General features: G+C 31.3%; 1 protein-coding gene and 1 pseudogene across 2 annotated transcripts; one reads left to right on the top strand and one right to left on the bottom strand.

The window, feature by feature from the left end:
* The first annotated feature begins 3550 nt into the window (after positions 1 to 3550).
* Positions 3551 to 9297, top strand: LOC107957482 (receptor homology region, transmembrane domain- and RING domain-containing protein 2). 2 transcript variants are annotated; one of them, XM_016892996.2, is made up of 5 exons: positions 3551 to 4184; positions 4496 to 4723; positions 5691 to 5763; positions 5899 to 6095; positions 8570 to 9297. In XM_016892996.2, the coding sequence occupies exons 1-5, from the start codon at positions 4049 to 4051 to the stop codon at positions 8884 to 8886; spliced, it is 951 nt and encodes a 316-aa protein (XP_016748485.2). In that variant the 5' UTR covers positions 3551 to 4048; the 3' UTR covers positions 8887 to 9297. The 2 variants fall into 2 exon arrangements, with proteins under 2 accessions (XP_016748485.2, XP_016748484.2); XM_016892995.2 differs by having other exon boundaries at positions 5691 to 6095.
* Positions 9298 to 11177: 1880 nt separating this feature from the next.
* On the bottom strand, positions 11178 to 17173 carry LOC107957483 (protein disulfide isomerase-like 5-2; annotated as a pseudogene).
* Between the last annotated feature and the right edge of the window lie 5896 nt (positions 17174 to 23069).

The raw sequence follows: 23069 nt of genomic DNA, 5'->3' as shown, positions 1-23069 counted from the left end.
ACTTAGCCATTACCTTTGAACTTCATTTTACCCTCATCAGGCTTCCTACATGAAACAGTGTTCCTCGTAGATTTTGCTTTAACCAAGATACGACAGGCCTAAGGGTTAGCCCACAAAAGATTGTCTATAAAACTCCTCACCATCCTTAATCCCAAAAAATTTTGGGCCCATAAGCATGGTAATGTTCCTTAACTTTATGGCACCAACCAGGGGCAGCCCCCCGGCCAAGGCAGGGTGCTTGTTTCATAAAATTGTTTTCTTTTTTTCTCCCATGTAAGATTTTCGGATGATAAAATAGTAAAACTTGCATTTTACTGTTGGTAATCCAGGTACTTTAATTTAGATTTGATTTTGAGTTATCTTTATATGTGTTGTAAAGTTTTGTAATTGATGTCTAATAGAGTTAGGTAGACCATTATCTCTTTTAAAATTGTATCTTGACTCAATGAAAATTTAAAATGCTAAAGATTCTGGTTAGTAAGATTACCAAGGTATAATGAAAATTTAAAATGGTAAAGGTTCTAGTTAATAAGATTACCTTATGTAAAAGATTAAGTGTAAAGAAATTACGAGAAATAAAAATCATATTTAAAATCCATATTAAAAAGGTAAAATTTTAAAATTTTAAAAAAAAATTCTAACTTATTTTAAAAAGATAAAAAGTATGAAAATTATAAAAATATATATTTTTCTTTAATTTTTTTACTTTTTTTTAAATTAATTAATTGCTTATGTAACATACATGTGATAATCTATAGGAATGGTCACTTCAGTAAAATTAACAAAAATTTAATTTTTTTATCTATTTCAGAATGATTTGATAAATAATATAATTTAAAAATTAAAAGAGATTAAAAAAATTAAAATGATTTTTTTTTATAAAATAGGAAAACAAAAAACAATTATTCCTAAATAATAGTGCAGTTATCCTTAACATATCCTCAGATTTTACGTGGTTGAGACGCTTGAAAGAAATGAAACATCTGTCACCTTTCCATAAATATCTAACCCTTCCCAGTTCCACAAGACTTGTCTCCTCATATTTTTACTAGGGGTTGAACGAGATACCATGGGACTCGCTATGATGATATTAGGATAAATTACACCATAGCTCACTTAATTATTATCTTTTTCTTTTGGTCACTTATTTATTAATTTTTTTAATTTGATCATACAACTATTGTCTTTTTCTTTTTTCACTTAACTATCATATTTTTTTTAAAATTTGGTCACTGAACTAATTGCGATTATTTTTTAGTCTAGTCGGTTAAGTGCCGTTAAATATATGATGGGAGGGTAATGTGATAATTAAAAAAATTAGTATAATAATAAATTTAGCTCTTAAATTTTACATATTATATCGATTTAGTCATAATTTTAAAATAATAACCCTTAAATTTTACAAATAATCTCAATTTGATCCTCACAATTTACCTTCCTCTTCCTCTTCTCCCACCACCACTACCGTGGTTGCCTCCACCTTTCTCCAAAAAGCCCTTCCATTTTTTGTTTCTATTTGAAATAGAAATAATGGAATACTTTGTAGTATCCTCTCTTCCCCTTGGAAAGACATGAAAATTTTGAATAAATGAATACTATTATTATTATTATTATTATTATCTCCTTTAAAATGTATCTTAATTCGACGAAAATTCAAAAATATAAAGAGTTCTGGTTAATGAAATTACTCTATGTAAAAAGACTAAATATAAAGAGATCAAACACATATAAAGTGTAAAATTTGAGAGCTTAACCAGAAGAAGAAAAAGCATGGAAAGAAACAAATAAAACATACTGCAGAGAGGGTGAGAGGAGCACAACAATGTTGGAAGATGAATCCTTTTTGAATATTTATCGACAGTGATACATGAATGAATAAGTAAAATTTAATAAATTTAATCTTTTTATAGGAACCAAAATTTTCTGAATTAAGTTGTGTTTTTCATATAACCATCTAGTACAACTTCATGAATATCTCATATACTCCACACGAAAGGAAAGATTAAACTATTATAATAATTATCTTTTTTTTTTAAATAAATAATAATGGCTTAATTTTCTCTTTTGACTTTTGTACTATAGTTAAATTATCACTTTAATACTTATATTATTTTATTTATCAGTTTGGCTCCTGTACTTTTTTTTATTATAAGTTTAGCCCTGTATTTTAGTTCTGTAATCCAGTTACCCTAACTCAAAATCATAAAAAAATAAAACCCAAAAATTTTAAAACTCAGACAATTATAAAAACATTTAAAAAATCATAATATATTTTTTTGAAAATTATTAAAAAATATAAAATTGTAAGTATGCAAAGCTTCAGAAATTTTAAAAAACTTGTTTGTTTACAATTTTAGCTTTTTAGAATATCTTAGAAATTTATAAAAAAAATTAAAGAATTTAAGGGTCTGTTTGATTGCCAGTAAAATATTTTCCGTAAAATGATTTCTGGAAAATGTTTTACTTTTCTGTAAAATGATTTACTGGAAAATATTTTCTGGTGTTTGATTGAATCTGTGTAAAATATTTTCTGCTGCTTGGCAGATTTTTTAAAAATATTTTTCGGAAAAGTTGTTTTTACATATATTAATAAATTTTTATATTTTAAATTATTTTTACTTATATTGCAATGATTTATTTATAATAATACTCAATTATTAAGCTACAATATTAATCGTTATAAATTGAAAAAAACTAATATCAAATAAATTATTTGTAATTGTGTTAAAAAAACAAGTATTGAATAATTAAAAAAAACAAGTTACTGGAAAATCGATAAAAAAAAACAGTTTTCTACCGGAAATGAAGGAAGGAATGAAGGAGGCGATAGAGAGGAGAGCACAGAAAATGTCTTACGGAAATTGAAAGGGTAAGACATTTTCCCTAAAATGTAACCCATTTTCCCTTGTTTTGGAGTTCATTTTCCAAATGGAAAATGTTTTCCGCCAATCAAACACTGGAAAAGTTGGAAATGATTTTCCGGAAAATCAATTCCGTCAATCAAACAGACCCTAATGCTATCTTTTAGTAAAAAAATTCAAAATTCTTTAAGATATATAAAAAATTTCAGAAACTACCATAAAGTTCTAAATTTTTCCAAAAACCTTTAAATTCCAAACAAACAAAAATTTTTAAAATTTTTATGAAAATTTTTAATTTGTTTTGAAGTTTCACATACTTATAAATCCTAAAATATTTTGTTATTTTCGAAATAACTTATGATTTTTAAATTTTCTAATTTTAATGATATTTTTGTTTTTTAATTTTTAAATAATTTTTCCTTTTTTGACATATGGCAGCGTGTCATTAGTTGATTTAAAATTTTTTTAATGGAAAATTGGATTGAGTTAACAAGCTATACAAAATGAAAGTAAAGTACATGGGCTAAACTGATAAAAATAGTATAAGTACTCAAGTGATAATTTAGCATAGTAGAGGGGCCAAAAGAGGTATTAAGCCAATAATAAATCATCTTTAACCACATCATAATAAGGGATGACAATTTTATATAGTTTTATTTTAAATATAATAATGTCTACCGTTTACCTGTGTAACAGGTCAAAACTTTATTAAATTCCCGCGGCAAAAACGCTTAAACTTCCGGATTAAACTAAACAGCCACAGCTTTACTCTCCAAAAAAAAACACTAGCTTTTATCAAGAAATATAAAATATAATATCTTTATGTACCCAAAAAAAAAAAAATCTCTCTCTCTCGCTTTCTCATTTTTCTGTCATGTAATCGGATGATTGTAAATTGGAACGGAAGGAAAAAAATAAAAATCATTTCGTTTCTGAGATTTTGTTTGAATTAATAGCTAAAAGGAAAAACAAACAAAATTCTATTGTAATAGGAAATTACTGTAAATCATCAAACTTTGGAAGCAGAATTAGGGTTTCTATTTTTGTTGCTCTGTTTCTCTATCCATTTGTATTTCGCTAATGGAAGCTGATGTATCCATTTCCTTCTCAATCCCCAACAGAAACATATCTCTTTCTTTCGACTGCGATTTAGGATTATTTTTGGATTTTAAAAAAATAATTTTTGGATGAAGATGAATGGTGTCGTGGTATTATTGTTAAGGTTTCTCTGTTTACTGGGTGTTTGTTGGATGACATCAGCTAGTGTGGTGCTGATTGGGAGCAACATTACTCTCTCTTTCGACGATGTTGAGGCTAATTTCGGTAAGCTCATTTCGTTTTTTTTTCTTTACAGATATGTTTTCAGCTTTTCCTGTTTGGATCCTGACGAAGTGTTGGAAATTCAAGAAAAAGATTGGATCTTTAGGTGTTATGAGAGCTCCAAGTTGAATATATATATTTTTTGTATATTGTGCTCAACTTATTTAATTTGAAGAAATATGTGATTTAATTTATTGTTTACGTGAACTGTACATTAATGACAAATTGAAGTAATTTATGTTTGATTAACTTATTTTTATTGACAATATAATTGATTTCTTGTTTGATGTTTGTTGTTGGTTGGTACTTTTCAGCTCCGGCAATTGAAGGGACAGGACAATGTGGGATATTATATTTGGCAAATCCTCTTGATGCCTGTTCGGATTTGAGTAATAAAGTTGAAAAAGGTTCCAATATTACTTCCCCCTTTGCGCTGGTTATTAGAGGAGGGTGCAGTTTTGATGATAAAGTAAGGAGAGTGCAAAAGGCAGGATTCGAAGCCGCTATCGTCTATGACAATGATGATGGTTTCTTGGTTGCAAGTAATGTCCTATTTCTTTAAAATGATCTTTTTTGTTTTCAATGATTGAAATTGCATATTTTACTTTTGGTATACTTGGTTTTCTATAATGATACTTGGGCCATTCAAGCAATTTACTGCCAGTAATCATTATTGGAGCACTATTTAAATGCATATAATGGACCCTTTTTTTTGTTGTCAATAGACTCTAGAAGATCTTTAACAGAATATGCTGATAGAAATAAATTGTAAATTGTATGTAACCTGTTGGCTTCTTGAAACCCGTTGAATTGCCTTATGACTTTATCTTCTACTAAGTCTCTGCAATTTATCTGGTCTCCATGATCATATTCCACTCTTGGTTTTGTTTCTGAGGCATTATTTGTGTGAATAACTTTGAATTTTCATTTTAATTCATGTAAAACTCAATTGTGTATTATGTGATTGTTTAAAGCAGTGTGCATATTACCCTTAAACAGTTTACTATGAAAACTCATCATGCTGATATCTTTACTTCTTTAGATTTACTTCTGGCTGAGTAAAATCTTACACCAATCAAATTATAATTGCTTTAATTAATCACACCTGTAATTGCTGAATCATCTTCAACAAATAGCTTTTTGGATGTTGGAATAAGCTGTCTGGGAGATACTGCTTGCTTAAGCATATTGAAAATAAACTGAGAGTGCTGACATTAAAGATATGTTATATAGTATAGTGGCATCTTCTTGCTGGATAATGGAAGGCTTTCAAGAAGAGTTAGAATTAGGACCAAACCTATACCAAGATTTATTTCATTCACATCTATAAACATGCTTCCATTGTTCATTTATGCATATCTTTTTTCTGTTCCAAATTTATTATTATCTTTTAGTAATTCCTTTGTGGCATATATTTATTTCTATCAGTCATTATTATTGTCCTTGAACAACATTTATGCTTTTCTATATGGTGCCTCTAACTTTTCCTCGTAATATATATATTTACAGTGGCAGGGAATGCTGCTGGCATAAAGATACATGCTGTCTTTGTTTCCAAAGCTTCTGGTGAAATACTCAAAAAGTATACTGGGTCTCCTGATATCGAGCTATGGCTAAGCCCAACTTTTGAAAACTCAGCATGGTCAATCATGGCCATCTCCTTTATTTCTCTACTTGCCATCTCAGCTGTGCTTGCGACTTGTTTCTTTGTACGCAGATATCACGTTAGGCGTGAACGTCCTCGATCTTCTCGAGTTCGTGAATTTCATGGAATGAGCAGGCGTTTAGTAAAAGCAATGCCTAGCTTGATATTCACTGCTGTCTTAGATGATAATTCTACTTCAAGAACGTGTGCAGTATGTCTTGAAGATTATACCATTGGAGAGAAGCTCAGGATTCTTCCATGTCATCACAGTAAGCTTCTTACAATACTGAGGATGACATTTCTTGCTATTTTTCTGTGGTAATTATATTTGTTTTAATGTGGTAGTCCAGTGTCTTTTTGCATGTATGTTGCATGGTGATTAGGCCACCATTCCATGAGACATTTTTTGGTGGCTATTCTATTTCTGTTCTAGCTAAATGATTTTTTGATGTTTACAATAGGGCAATGTTAAATTTAAATGGAGATGGATGGTGCTTATTTTGATTAAGTTAGAAGTGTCAGATGCTAACAATTCTTGTTTGGGGGGGGGGGGTAAATGGACATAACTTCCGAGCCATTTCAAATGGGCCAGAGAACTACTTTGTGAATTTGGAGTAGCTTTCCTCATCATAAACTCCTAAACTTGAAGGATTTATTTCATCTAACTCTCTTCTCATGGATTGTCCCTTGTTCATATAAAAGAATATTTCTCAATTAATTAAAGATGATGTGGCTAGTGGGTTCTTTATTCTTTTTTTATTGCATTAAAAAAAGTCTCAAAATACACAAGTTAGAGCTGGACGGGAAAATGGATTCTTATATATAGTTATCCCACCAAGTGTTTAAACCTGATTATCAATTGGTACTTGCTCGTCTTAAATATAATCTCAGATAAAGAAATCTAAATTACCCATTGATGACAGATCACATGCATACATGCACTCACCTGCTTATAATACATGTTTGCTGTCCTCAGATACTTGCACATTCCATTCTGTTTAAAGACGGGAATATGCTATTTGATGATTATGCTAAAAATATTCTTCTTAAATTAATTACTAAATAACTATAAAATCTTAGCCTTCAAATATGATCTAGATTTTTAATTACATAATGTTTCATAGCTTAGTGAACCAAGCTTTTAGTTCCGCAATATGAACTTTCTGTTTGTTTTAAGTATTTGCTAGATGTTCTTTTCCCATTTTAGTCTAATTGATCTTTCTTGCTGAATGACGATGTAGCATCATGTTCAAGGTACTAGTATTAGTCTCTAGGAAATCTGTTGGCCTGAGATTCGAATTCTTCTATCATTTTCAAAAGCATGTCGATGACTTCTTTGGCTGTTGTCTTTACCTTGAAGATAATTTATTTGAATTGTAAGGACGATTTTCAAATTAGGAAGTGCTTGGTAATCTTTGTAACAATAAGATGCAAGATCAAATGCTGAGAATATATAGTCCCAGTCTGTTTTTATTGTTGGACTAATCCTAATTCCTACACTAACTTCTACTCTAGTTATCTTGAATAAAAAAATTGTTTGAATTGTCAGGAAGATCTTAAAATTTTGATGTGATTTTTTATTAGGGCAAGAAGAAGAAGCAATACCAATGCCGAAGACATCTGGGGTTCTTGATCTTTACCTGCTATCAAATTAATATAGAATCACTCCAAGCTCACAGAGCTATATGGTGCAGTATTAGATGATAGCCAGAGTTGAGAATAGGTAGAGATTGTAGTGGAATGATAAAAGAAGTATTCTAAGGTTTAGAAATCTCACAACACGGAAAATATAATATTACGGCTGAAAAAATACCAAATATTGAATATAATCCCCTAGGGTTATCCGCACTAGGGTCATTAGCATATTACTAAAGCTTAGCCCAATCTTTCAGGGCTCCACTAATCTCAAGTCTAAGCCTCAATTGTAGTCATTTGACTACTTAGAAACAAATTAAAAACAAGCACAAAACAGAATAAATAAAGAACATTAAACAACTCCTGCATCACTGTGCTAAGTTTTAGATCCTTGTGCTTGGAAGTAGTGAATATCCTGTTGTCCTATGACGGAAAGTCCTTTGGGTTCAGGATATCCAGAAGTCTTAACTTCTTCCAATTAATAGTATCAAGTTCATGAAAACTCGAGCAGCTGTTATGCTTTCATCGGATTGAATTTAACTAACCCCAGGTTTAGGTATTAATCCTTCAGGTGCCAGGTCATGACTTCTAATGAAATCTTCATGTCAAGCTCAGACTTCTTTCTTCTTACCTTTCAGTTTCCCACTCTGCTTTAGGTTTAAAACCAATCCTTCTGTATCCTGCATTACTTTTTTGTTGTTTGGTTTTATATTATGATTTCTAGGAATATGAAACGTTGCTTCTCTAAGAAGGTTAATGAAAATGCAGTAGTGTATGTCCATGTCTTTATGGGCTGCTTTACAAAACAAACTGTATCGAGGTTACAAGTACTTAAATTGTATCCTTATCGTTCCCTTCCCCAATGTAATGTCTCTTTAGGAAAATTTAAAGGAAATATCAATTTTAAATTGGTTTTTTGTTTATTACTCACCAGTTTTATTTGGGACACCAAAACATGAGTTGTGAATGTAGACTCTTGCTATCATTCTTGCCTTCACAATCACTTCTGTAAAGCTTCTTCAACTAGTTACTTGATTTGTTTACCTTATTTTGATTTTATTATTTTTTAATATGCATGTATGTCTTAATATTTCTGGCATTTTCACAGAGTTTCATGCCTTCTGCATTGATTCTTGGCTTACAACATGGAGAACATTTTGCCCTGTTTGCAAGCGAGATGCAAGAACCACCGTAGGTGATTTACCAGCTTCAGAAAGTACACCATTGCTTTCAACCAGCCCAAGCTCAGTGTCCTCTGTGCTATCATGTGTTAGATCTCGGATAGCATCATCATCATCCATACAAATTGACACAGCGGCATGGACATCTCCACCGGCTTCTCACGCTCATTCTCTTGCCAGTATTCCATCTATTCAGCCATCAGTTAGGTCCTACCATCATTCTCCTTCCATGAGCTATAGCTGAAGCTCAGTAGACCTTAGAAATGCTTCTTCTCATTTGGTTTCACCTGCCTCATTGAATTACCCATCCATTTCACCACTTAATGCAAGATACATGTCCCAATATTTTCCAAGCCCAAGCAATGCGTCACCAAGTTTAGTCAGATCTTCCAGTCGCCGGCTGTATCCACTGCATTGTAGCAAGTCCGCTGCTAGTTTTTCACCTTTTGCATCTGCTCAATCCCTTCCAGAATGTTAATGAGGTAAAGTAATTATGAGCTGCATTTGGTAGAATGGAATGACCTACAGCTGTTAAATTATTATTCAATCCTTCGTGATACGATCGGTTGTGTTGTTATTCAATATCCAGATTTTAACTTGCTGAATTTGTACATTGTAACATAAGATTTATGAAATTTATTTTTATTTCCCCGTATGATATTTTGCTTTACATAATTGAGGTACTCAAACTTGAGATTTTGGGAATGTGAGTGATTTGAGAAGAGGATTGTGAACATTGTTTTATCAGTCTTGTGAATATAGTTATGTATTACTTAAGTTGATGCTTATGGTTAGTCATGTTTATATTAGCTTTATAATATATATATATTTCTTTTTCATGTGTGTATCGCATTTGAGCTTCTCTAATTTTAGTCTTTATATTAGCATCATTTTTGACACTTGGAAATCCCTGCATGCCTTGTTTTGTTGGTGAAGAGGGAAACAAGATAAAAGAAGAAAATGAGAACAGAAAAGGAGAGATTGTTGTTAAATGTTAACCTGCAAGATCATCTAAATTTTAATGTGAATTATTGCTACCTGCAAAAAATTTAGAGGAAAAAGTGGGGTATTTGGGATGTTTGCAACTATGCATGTGTTAAAAATAAAAAGAATGATTTTTAGAAAAAAAAATTAGAGAAAGGATTAACTATTAAGAGCTCATATAGAGTAGTTAGTGAAAAAAAAATCATTTTACTTTTTATATCTCGCTGAGTTTGAATTATTTCATATTCAACACTTCAAGTTTAGTTTATTTTGAGTAGACATTTTTGAGCAAGTTGGGGTGGGGGTAGTTGGATTTAACACTTAATTAGTTTAACATCAAGATTTAAAGGTAGATGCCAATCTTTTATGAAGTCTGAAAATTATATTAACAATAAACCATATAGTAATCTTTAATTTATTTTCGAATGGGAAATGGTTGAAGCTATTATTTATTTATTTTATCCAAATAAACACTAATGGTTTAAACTCTTCTATTTTAGCATTAAAGATTATTTGGTCCGTAATCTATAAATGCATCACTAAAATTATGGACTCAATAAATAATACAAACTCAAAATGCTTTCACTGTTTAACTGACAATAATGGGGTAAACTACAAAAATAGTCAATTTTGTTTGCCTCATGTTACATTTTAGTCACTTATATTTGAAATGTTACGTTTTAGTCACTTATGTTATTATTTTCTTACGAAGTGATCACTCTTTCGTTAAGTTCTGTTATCTCCCTAACAGTAATCTTACGTGGCAGTCCAACTAGATATTACTAAATCTGCTAATACATACTTCATCCGGATAAAGTATGCAGTATTAAAATTAAATTAAAATATTAAATAAGAAATAAAATTATAAAACAATATGTTATTTAGAAAATAATTATTATTGTAATGAGATACATGTTTTATTAGGTATAAGTATTTAAAATTTTATTCTTGTAATGTGATACATGTGTGTATATATATAATCATATTAGTGAATCTGCTAATACATACTTCATTCGGATGAAGTACGTATTAGCAGATTCAGTAATATCTAGTTGGATTACCACGTAGGATTACTGTTAGGTAGATAACAGAACTTAACAGAAGAGTGATCACTTCGTAACAAAATAATAACATAAGTAACTAAAACGTAACATTTCAAACATAAGTGACTAAAATGTAACATGAGACAAATAAAAGTGACTATTTTTATAGTTTACCTGACAATAATGTCATGGCTCGTGAATTTGTTGGAGGCTGTGGTCGACCATTATATCCCCCCGATGTGCCATTAAATCTTTGTAACTTACTACTGTCAACTTGTTTTAAGTTAAATGATTACATAAAACTATACATATATATTTTGATTTTTTATGTTTATTTTGCTTATCCTATATATAAAATTTTGCTTATGTTTTTTTTTCCCGATATTGGAATACTAATGTTTACGGTAAAGAAAAATATATTTGTATGTGTATATCATATATATTATCAGAGAAATTGAAAATAACCTATATATACGAAGAATTGGGGGGAAAAAAATCAAAATGATAATGCAAAAACATATTATTAGCATCATATAACAATACCAAGACAAAATTAACATATCTACCGATATAGTATTGATTATCCTAAAGCAATGGTTTTTGTGCATCCATTTATCAAGGATTAAAGAATGAAAATGGCTAACTTCTTGAAACTGCTTGATTTTAGCAGTCTAACTTCTTTCTTTGATAATGAAAACGCTCAGAACTTATCACCCCCACCCCCCTCCAAAAAAAAAAATACTGAATAAAAATTGCAGAGCAATGAAAATCAAGGGGAAAAAATGTGTTTAAAGGAAAGAAAAAGGAATCATGATGAACCAAACTATATTACTTGCCCTTGAATGCTTGATTTCTTGACACAAGGCGCCTTGCAGTGAGTATATCATCGATTTTAACAGAGCATTGTTAACATATTTGTCTACCTCTCTGCAACTCTATTGCCTATGTCATTTTTAAAATCCTTTTCTTACTATACCTTGATTTAATCTTCTTTCTTCCCAGGTCCATGCTGACTGCTTTCAGCCTCGGAGTTGTCAGCACGATCAACCCCTTCACGACTGCCAACCCTGACAGGTTCATTGTCTTTACTAATAATGATTAGTAGTACAATCATCAAGATCATCATCGCAACAACGATGAAAATTATGAAGAAAGCTACGATACCAACTACTGAGTTGAAGAAGCCCATAAATAATGGCGCTTTGACTGTTTTCTTTTCTGTTCTTCCTTGTCTATATCCTTCAAGGAATTGTGAGAGTGGGACCCCTGATCCTCATTATCAAGGCTTTCAATACCAATAACCTAGCACAGCAACAAAATGTAGCCCGTCAGCTAATCTGCAATTTTGCTTTTAAAATGCAAGAAATAAACATGTTGAGACATAATGGAATAACCGCCAAAATGCAACAATTATATCTCTTCCGGATGAATAATTGTATCGCTTTTAGAAACAATTGTACGGGTTCAAAAGATGTAGGGATAGTGAATTCAAGAAACAGTGATTAAAGTTTGCATGCAAACACTTTCCTGCTCTTTCTTTAATTATCGAGCTCAGTTCCATTTTCTGACACTTAGTGACAGATCCGGTATAGAATAAGAGTTAAAGAAAGGGTTAATACACTTTAAAGAATTAAAAAGATGCATGATAAGATCTATACTGACTTATCGGATTGCTTCTTTTTTTCTATCAGGAAAAGATAATAGGGTTAAATTGCTTTTGATGGTTCAGTACCAAAAGCATTAGGTGTTCTTCAGTAACTAGATAAAGTGGTAAACTTTAAATAGATCTGTTTGAAGACAATCTAATTTTACCATGTAAAGTTCTAAGATCAATAAAATTACCTTTGTCATCAAATAATGAAGTATGCTTGATTGATAAGGGTAAACAGTTTATCAAAATTCCAAGTTTAAGTACTAGGTTGCATTTGACATATATCCATGAAGAATCTGGCATATAACAGTCAATTCTATGATTTTCCAAATTCAACAACACCCTAAGAGTGGGAACTGGAGCATCCTATGTTGTTAGGCCTCATCCTTTTCTTGAATTACTTGTGTCCAAAACACGTTTTCAACAAATATTTGAACATGGGTATGGAGATATAACCCTCCCAATACATGAATAAACTTAGGGAAAAAAATTGATTGTAACCATGAAGGACACATCCATGTCTGACACTCATACCCATTACCAAGGCTGAAAAGCAGGGGAACCGATAACCAAAAAAGAAAAACCTAATACTGTCATGTATACTGTAATCTTTTTAAATAAGTTCTCAACAAGGCTCAACAATCTTTATTTGAATGATTAAACACTAAAAAGCTAGCAGCTAAACATGTTATGAACATGTCTATTCAAGAATGTATACCAGTGAAGCTCACCCATGTTTGAAACTCCAACTCATCTAAAAACTCATTCTGAAAAGATATATTTGAACTCATTTGTTTAGTTGAATAAAAAAACAAGAACAACCCAAAACTAAGCCTATTTATGACTTGTCAAGAAAATGCATCAGTTCACTTACATTACTACCCAAAACCATCACGATTAAGCTCTATAACATGATAATAGTCCATTATTTCACCTCAGTCTTTTCATTTCCTCTTTTTTGGCACCAACATATATCACTTCTCAAGTGATAATGGCACTTTTTCTTTTTCTATTTTATTTTCCTCCTTTCAAACTTATGTTTATGGTCCTTCTCTCCTCAGCGCACTTCCCTTAATTTCTACCCTCTAGTTAACCTCAGTCACTGCTGCTCTGAAAATGTTTCAGTTTCTCAACAAATATAACAATTAAACTCAATTTCAGCATCAGAGCAGGTGAACTGTCACTAGTCTTGAGGATGGAAAAGTAGACGCATTGAGAGAAAAAAGGCAGTACGAGGACAATGTAGCAATAGAGATTGGCACTCAATATTTTCTTTTCTCAAGAACATAAGATTTGAGCTTATGATCTTTAGGTTAGACTTGGATCAAGATTTAGGCTTTAGGTTGACTACAGTTGCATTTGAATTATTTAAAATTTGTTTCAGACACCCAAATAGCATTCAAATAATTGTGAGAGAAAATGGAGTAAATTGATCCCTTATCAAGAGTTCGAATACTTTGATTGTAAAAATTCAGGGTTATGGGACTAGATTTGAAAATAATACACTTAGCTGAAGGATCAATTTTAACTTTTTCCCTTGTATATAATCATAAACACCAAAATGTTCACAATATCCAGTAGCTAATTATGATTAAGATGGCCATGCTCAATGATCAAAATCAAGATGACCATATAAGAATCATTGCCCTGATGATAAATTATGCTAAGATAAGAAGAAAACAAGCTCATCACTACTATTAGAGGCACTAAATCTTGGATTTAGAATTGAACTATAATATGTGAAGAATTAATACTTACAGAAAAGTAGTCCTCATCTCCATTCCAGACAATAATTTTTGGTAACTTCGTCTTCTCATTGGCTCCAAATTTATCAGCGAAGTCTTCCCATTGCTTAAGCCTAAAATAACCAAACACTAAATCACGATTTGTAGATGCAGCAGCCTTCAATAACTTGATCAAGTTCTGTGTTTGGTCTTCATTCTCATCCGCAGTGATGGTTAAGACAATTTTTCTCTTTTCATCTTTCAATAGCTTCAATGTCTCAGGGTTCAAGGGCACCACTGGAGGGAGAAAATTCTGTTTTATAAAATCCTCCAAAAATTCACCTGCATGATTGAAGCTGAAAGGTTAGATTTCTTTTTCTTTTGCAGACAGAAAATTTACAGATTGAAAAGCAAATTAGCCATCTCTCTGCTATATCCTCGTTTATGATTTATTTGATTCAGAATGCTTGAGTTTGACTACTATGCATTTAGTAACCAATGTAAAAAGGAAAAGACACAGAAAAATATATGCCTTTAAATGAAAGCCTTGTCAAGAATACAATAAATTAAATCTTCTGAGTCCCAGACAAACTGAAATAATTAAATGCCACTATCTGAGCATGACTATAAATTTAGGAATGAAAAAGTTCCTATTTACATGAACAACTAATGTTCCCAGTCTGAGGATGGACTAATGAAGCTTATTATTTGACTACGAAAGTATAATCATTTCTTATGTTATAAGTGCATGCAAAGCAGATGAAACAGGAGCCTTACTTCTAGTGGGTAGTAGAAATCCTATGGATAATGCCAATAAACGCAAACCAAACAATCGCTTCCAAGAACATGGAAATATGCTACAGCTCAACACTATCTAGACTTACCTTGTATGCCCACTCATCCATCATTTTCAGTAGCATTCTAATAGTTCCTTCTCTTTTTCTTTTCTCCTAAAAGTTGCGCATCCTAAAGCTCATAAGTTTATAATAACAATAAATCACTATAAGATTATTCTTCAATGTTATAATCAAAGAGATGTTTTTAGCATTTTTTCCCTTCATTTTACTAGGGTCAGATCCTTCTCCACATCGACAAACCTATACAAAAATGTGACATGCCATCAACAAACCCCACGTATCATTAATCTAATCCACAATACCCTTTCCATAGGACTATAATTTCCCTTTAATCTACTTTCTTTTTATATGAAAAAATTCAGCTGTACAAAATTTTTTGTCATACTTCCTTCTATTTCCACATTTCACACCATAAATATCACTATTGGCTTGTGTTACAGTTATCCTATCAAGTTGTCTTCCAGGTTCAAGTAAAATCTACCCAAAAATTTTAAAATTACAACAGGTCAGGTAACTCTACCAAATCCTTTAATAAACAAAATTGATTTTTTCCACAGTTCCTAAGCCTTACATGGGAAATACCAGATCAAGTTGTCTGATTAAAAAAAAAACAATATAGAATGTAAAGGATATTATGTAAAACCCCAAAAAGATGAATAAGAACTCAACAACCTTCCTATGATCCACCACAAAACAAATTTCTATCATCAAAATTATAAGTACTCAGAAACATAAAGAAATGGCAAACCCATAGTTAATACCACAGTCGATTGTGCATGACAAAAGATAAGCGATGTGACATGACTGTAGTATTTGAAAGCCACTTGAAATGCATTGTTGAATGCTACCCTAGATAAAAAAACACTTGATAATAAACTAACCTTCAAAAAGGCCATAAAAAATGCTTTGTTGCTTATAATTCGGATGAATAGCTACCAAAGCAGGAACCTTTTCCATGTCATACAATACCTTGGCCTCATCAGAGAAATCCTTTGCCACAGAAAACCATGCCCTTTTCTTGTACTTAATAGCTAAGTTAGAAAGCACCGTCTCATTCAAGCCAAACCCTATGAAAATAGGAAAGAAAGTACCAGCTTCTTCAACAAAATCACTAATGGCAGAGTCTGAGATAAGAATAGACACATCGGTAGAAACAAATTTCTTCAGATATTGAACAAGGGAGTCCGCTTCCCTTGGTCCATAATACTCCATAGAAACACCATGCATAAAGAGCTTGAGGCTAGGGTAGGCACTGCAATTCCAATTTTTACTATAAACCTTAAAAGTGAAGACAATAATGGCCTAGCCTAAGGTTTATGCTTAATTTATACAAACAGATCATTCATGTTCTATGATTATGTATTAAAGGCATCAACGGACATGCATTGCAAAAAAATAGAAAGAGATGCATAAAAATAAATAATTTATTAGTGTTAACAATGGGTTTTTACTTAAAAGTCTATTATTCCCAAAGCAAAGAATTGCTGAAACAGTTTCTCAGTTTTCATTTCGATTGCCAACACTACATAAGGACATTTCTGCAAACCAAATGCGTAACAAATTTTGGAAATTTTATTTCTAATCCACCTTATAAAGCAAAAGTGTCATAGACGCTTACTCAACATCATGTTTACTAGCAAGACGGGTAAATTTGTCAGCATTAACTTTGGCTATCACTATTGGCTCCTTCAATCCTGCAAGAACAGGAGCAGCTTCATCTAACTGCGATGCAGAAAAAGCAAATAAGCAATTTTAGGTTATTGGTACAACAATTATGGGACATTAAAAACCAAAAAGAAAAGGAAATAAAGCTATCAAATATGATTCGAATCAAACCAATTCAACTGAACTTTAAGAAACAAAAACGAAATGATATCTAAAAAACCATACAAGAATTGGATGAAGAATATGAAACCTGGGGCGAAAGGAGCTTGCAGTGGTGGCACCAAGGGGCGTAGAAGTTAACGAGGATGTAATCGAGAGATGAAATAGCTGAGTCAAAGTTGGCTTCGTCTAACTCCAACACTTTCCCATCTACCTTAAACTGATCAGCTGTCGAACTAATTCCTGTTTCAAATATGCATAAGAGCAGCAATAAGATTACGGGCATTGGAAGGGCTGCTTTTATTTTCGGTTTCCTCCAGAAACACCATTTGCGGGACTTTTCCATGTTTCCGTAGCTAGATCAATGCAAATATGGTTACCATATGTACAAATTTAAAGTGGGGTGTATGGATTCGGTGTTATGAATTGGTTAAAATCTTCTATCAGTCCTTGCAATTTGATAGAATTTGAATTTTAGTTTTTATATTTAAAAATTAAAAATTAAAAATTAAATACTCTTTCTTTCTTTTTTAAATTCAAAATTTTTCGTTCAATCGTGAACATCGGTAGTATCTTCTGTTGTTATTTTTTTTTAACTTAGTATATTGATTAGGTTGTTTTCATATATTACAAGGTATGTGATTTCACATCAAATAAATATTTGAACTTAGCAAATTTTGAGCAAAATATTATTAATTCTAATAATTTAAATAAAAAAGAGAAAAAAATATTTATTTCTTAAAGCATATGGATTAAATCTCTAATTTTATCAAAGTTAATAGCGACTGATCAAGTTTCATATAATAAAGAAAAAAGATAATGCTTTTAAGCAAACCAATCACGGACATGGCTTAGGTTAAGGTAGTGCAAATCTAGTGCAGGAGGAGGCTTGTAACACCCTTCACTCGACCTGATTGCTGGGTCCGAGTTATGGAGTGCCACATTCGTTGTCGGAGAAACTACAGTCAAATACGCATTGAAAAAATAATTCACACATGCAGTTAAGTGTTAATCACATTCAACTAATGTTAAACAATCAATTATGAGTTAATTGAGTTTACAAAAGCTATTTTGTCAACCCGAGTATGAATTAGGATCAAATTACAAAATTTTAGAAGTTCAGGGCTGACATTGTGATGTCATCTCTTCCACATCGTGAAGTCCCCAAAATAGTAAGTCATGTCATGACCTCAAGCCACTCAACGTCGTGACGTCGCTTACTGTTGGCCGACGTTGCGACGAGGAAGGTTGGTTGTCAAGTCGTGATACTTGTTTTTTGAAAAAATGAATCATTTGAACCCAATTCAAGTCATACACTTTACCTATTTCAAACAAGCCATATTATACATTCATCATTAAGAAAAATTCATGCCATTTCATGCCAACAAGTTACCATACCAATTTTAACCAGATTCAAATCTACCATGACATTTCATACATTCCATTACAACTTCACCTATGCCAAATCTATCAAAAACTTCAATACATTCAACTTTGCACTTAATACCTATCTATGGCTTATAGGCTTTAAGCATAAACATATAAGTTCCATGTCACAAGCACATTTCAAAGTACCGTTCTCCAAATACCTATTCAATTTATTCATCTATTAACCAAGTTATCAATTCAATTTTCTACCTCAATTATGTCATTTTATATGCTATACATATAATTATAGATTATCACATCTTTTAGCATAGAAGCACTCGTATATCTAACACCATATGTAATCCAAAACACCAAATCAACATAGTAGATAATGTTTACGACAAACTTGATAAGAAGTAAACATAGTAGATAATGTTTAAAACAAACTTGATAAGAAGTAAACACATTCTCATACTAAGATACACACCATAACACTTATATACATGCCACAACCCTCAGACTCAAAATGATCATATAACTACCGATTCAATGATAGTGTGAGCTTCTAGACAATTTGAATTGACGTGTTTAACAAGGTGACAATCTACAAGGAAAAGAGAAAACAAACTAGGTAAGCATATAAGATGCTTAGTAAGTTCATAGATATTAAAGAAAACTTACCTTATCTTTTATTTAAATACAATAAGCTACCATAACTTGCCATAGTTTGGCTAGACATAACAAATCTAAACATCAATGAGATGAGTATTATCTTATAATCAAACCATATAATTAGGGGTGAGCAAAATCCGATTCGATTCGAAAAACTCGATAAAAAATTCAAATTTTGAATTAAATAGTTCGAGTTATTTGAGTTAATCAAGTTATTCGGATCAATTCGAATAAAAAATTAACTTTTTCGATTTAACTCGAATATGAATTACACAATTCGAGTTATCCGAAAATCCGAATAAGAAAAGACAAAACTACGTAGTTTTGATAAATGTTTACTTTATTAAAATTTAAAATTCAAAACAATTAAGTTAAAAGGTAAAACTACGTCGTTTTGATAAATGTTTACTCATTAAGTTAAAAGACTAAATCATTATATTGTTCATTTAGTTAAATAATCTTGTACTTCGTCTACTAGTTCAATAATCAGTCCATCTAAACACAACATTAAGTATAAATAATAGGATTCGTTAACTCGACAAGATTTGACTCGAAATTTTTTGACTCGATTCAATTCGATTCGAAAAAAATTCAAATTGAGTTCGGTCGCTAAAATAGGATTTGTCAACTCGACTAACTCGAAAATTTTTGACTCGATTCGACTCGACTCGATTGGATACTCACCCCTACATATAATATCATAGATACTTAACATGATAAATCATGTCACATTAGGTAACAATCTCAAATTCATACTCAATCAAGGGATGTTACGTTCACTTATATATCAAAGGTAACACTTCAATCGATTTTTCTTACATAATTCATTCAATAACTTACCATTTGAATATCAAGTTCATTTAATCTCATTTCAATTTCTCAATTTCATATAAACTGATTTGCCTGATGGACCCTAGTAAATAGACTTAGATACACATGTATCTACACCACACTAGTTGCTCATCCGAGCTGAAAATATACATGTCACTAAATCTTTATAACGACACATCAAGTTACTTATCCGAGCTAAACCTGTATCACATATATTTGAGAATCTGCAATAAGTGCTGGACCTTTGTAACCTCTGTAACATCTGTAATTAATCTCATACAAGCGCGCACTAAACCCTATTGGCATGCCAATCTTATCCTAACATTTACTAAGTTCACAAAGATATCTTTTACACATATAAACATCACCTTTCAATTTAGTTCAATTCTAGTCTGATCATATCAATTCACAACCAAACACATTTGTATGTACAATTCAAGTACATAACAACGTAAATAAATACCATATGAACTTACATGATCAAAACACCAACAAATTGATTCTTCAAGAACTAATCAACAATTTCATCTTTTCCTCGATTACCTCCGGTTTGATCCAATTCTTGATCTATATAATTATTTCATACAATTCAACAATACTGAACAATTATACATTATTCCGTGACATGTATGAACCTATATAATCTCATTTTTTGACACCCTTAAATTTTTACATTTTATTCAATTTAGTCTCTAAACTCGAAATAGTCATAACTTTTAATTTTGAGTCTTGATTTAAAAACCGACTTCAATTACATTCACTAGGGACCATCTACTTTATATTTATACTAAAATTTCACAAAAATTTCACATTCTATTCACTTTAGTCCCTATGTATAAAACTAATAATTAAATGTTACAATCTAGTCCTTTTCATAATCTAAACTTAAAATCTATCAATTTCATACCAATTTGTTATAACTTTCAAAAACTTTCATAGGTTTACAAATTGGTACATGGGCTAGCTAAATCAAGCTCTATTAACCTCAAAAACATAAAAATTACAAGAAAATGACATGAATTTACCTACCAATCAAGGGTCAAATGCTTTGAGCTTCAAAAATGGTTTTTCCCTTAAGTTTTTATGCTTAGGAGGTGGATAAGAAGAAATAAAATATGATAATTTTGCACTAATTCATCTTTTTATAATTGGATTAAATCTTCATTAACCTAAATTGATTGTCGAAACCCTTTTTTTGAAAACGAGGTCGACTTTGATTTTGAAAACGAAAACAAACGTGGGAGTCGCCACCAATCATTTTTTTATGAGGTGTGATCGGATCACCTCCCAATTTGATCATTTTAATAAGAAGTTCGATTCATCAAAATGAAGATTTTGGTATACAAAATCCAGAAAATGGGTTCGGGAGTCGGTTACGTACGAGGAAGGGTTAGCACCCTCATAACTCCCAAAATTGGTACCTAGTTGATTAATTAATGTCTTAGTGTCGAGGATTGAGAATTTGAAAAGATTTTAAAAATACGATCCTTTATTAAAATATTATTTAATTAAATTTTTTTGAGAAAATGACGTATTTTACATTAATCGAGAAAAAGAATTACGTCCCGTAAGTTAGGACACAATGTCTTAAATCCTCAAAACGAGAATAAACACCTAAAAATTTATTTTAAAAGATATTCAGTTATTTCAGTTTTAGAAAAAAATCATATTCCGTAAGTTTGCACACGATCTTTTCATAATTCTCGAGATTATTATTTTTTAAAATTTAAAATGTTCGTTTGTTCGAATTTTTTGAGAAAATGGAGACCCCGTAAATTAGGGAACAATTTTTTCGAAATAAAAAAAAAACGTGGAATATTGCTTATTTTAAAGAGCGCGATTGTATGTGTCAAGATTAATGTAGCACCAATTGTAAATAAATCACAATGATAACATGCGTAATAAAATAAATGCGTAAAAAATTAATAAAAAGACAAGCATAAAATAAAGGAATTAACAAAACAAACGAGATGATTACAGATAAAAAGAGAAAAAAACTAAAAACTAAAAATAGTAAAAAATTACGTAAATAAATGATATATAAATAGCTTGAGAAATAATAATATTAATAAGTATAAAAATAATAAAGTTTGAAACTAAAAAAATCATATAAATAACAAGTAATAAGCATAATATTAGTAACAATAGTAAATAATCTAAATGTGAAATTATAAGAGTATATAAGTAAATATAATAAAATGATAAAATAAATATATTTATAGAAAACATTGGGTAAACGAACAAAAAGAAATATAATAATACTAGTAATAATAATAATAGCAGTAGTAATGATAATAATAATAAGAATAATACAATGTTAAATTAATTAATTTAAAAATAAAATAGCAAAAATAACCAAAAAAGGACTAAAATTGAACTCAAAATAGAAATTTAGGGCAAATTTGAAATAAAAAGGAAAGGGGAGGACCTATCCGAACATGCAAAAAATGTGGAGGGACTAAAAGGGAAATTCTCCCTTCTCCTCCAAAATGATGTCGTTCCCATGAGGGCTAAAATGTGATTGAAATAAAGTATGGGGTAAAAACTAAAAATAAAGAAAAACCTAATTGCGAAATGATTAAAAAGCGGAAGGGCTAAAGGTGCAATTAGCCCTTCCGTCAAAAACACACGAATCCTAAGGCTAGAGCGGGTCGAGTCTCGGGTTAAGGCTCAAAACGACGTCGTTTTGGGACTGGCCTCAAACGCCCAAAATGACGTCGCTTTGGAGGCCTATATAAGTAAAAAGAAAAATTAAAAAAAATTCATTCTTTCCAATTTCACTAAAAAAAATTGAAAACCCCCTCTCAAATTCTCTTAAACCCCTTCCTCTCCGGCCATAGCTCCGGCGAAGCGCTGCCACGCCAGCCGCCGGTTGCCGGCGATGGCGGGAAGGCCAAAAGTCGCCCTTTTTCTAGTGAAGGAAAAAAAAAGGGTAACTTTTCCTTTTTTAAACTTCTTTTTTAATCTATATATATAAATAGTATAGGAAAAAAAGAAAATAAAGAGATAGATAAAACAGTTTCAGAAAAGGAAAATAAAAAGGAAAAAAAGGACTTTAGCATGTTTTGTTTTTTTCTCGATTGCTTTGTTGTTTCTTAAAGGACTTTAGCATGTTTTGTTTTTTTCTCGATTGCTTTGTTGTTTCTTGGTTGTTTGTATACTTGAATCTATTTTTTTGTTGTATTCAAAAGAAAAAAATCCCCTGATACATTCGGTTTAACATGACTTATATAGCCATTTTTCAAGGCTTTTAATCCATTTTTTATGCTGTCATTTCTGCTTTCGATCCTTGCAGGGGCAACTTGAAGAGGTGGAGCTGGTGGTGGCAGAGGTGGTGCAGCAGGCCTAAGGTAGGGTTAGGGGCGGCTAGGTTTTTTTTTTTAGTTTTGGGCTTAGGGTTTTTATTATTTGGGCCATTCGGGTTTGGGTTTTGTTTTGGGTTTGTTTGGATTGGACTATTTGTTGGGCAGGGC

This window comes from Gossypium hirsutum, chromosome A05 (genome assembly GCF_007990345.1).
Source record: "Gossypium hirsutum isolate 1008001.06 chromosome A05, Gossypium_hirsutum_v2.1, whole genome shotgun sequence".
In the NCBI taxonomy this organism is placed as follows: domain Eukaryota; kingdom Viridiplantae; phylum Streptophyta; class Magnoliopsida; order Malvales; family Malvaceae; genus Gossypium; species Gossypium hirsutum.
This window is presented reverse-complemented; position numbering and strand designations above follow the sequence as displayed.

Bases quoted from the DNA above. Each gene is read 5' to 3' on its own strand.
- LOC107957482 (XM_016892995.2), top strand. From the start codon at position 4,049: ATGAAGATGAATGGTGTCGTGGTATTATTGTTAAGGTTTCTCTGTTTA. The intron at 4,185-4,495 runs GTAAGCTCATTT...GGTACTTTTCAG, and splicing joins CGATGTTGAGGCTAATTTCG to CTCCGGCAATTGAAGGGACA. The intron at 6,096-8,569 runs GTAAGCTTCTTA...GCATTTTCACAG, and splicing joins GATTCTTCCATGTCATCACA to AGTTTCATGCCTTCTGCATT.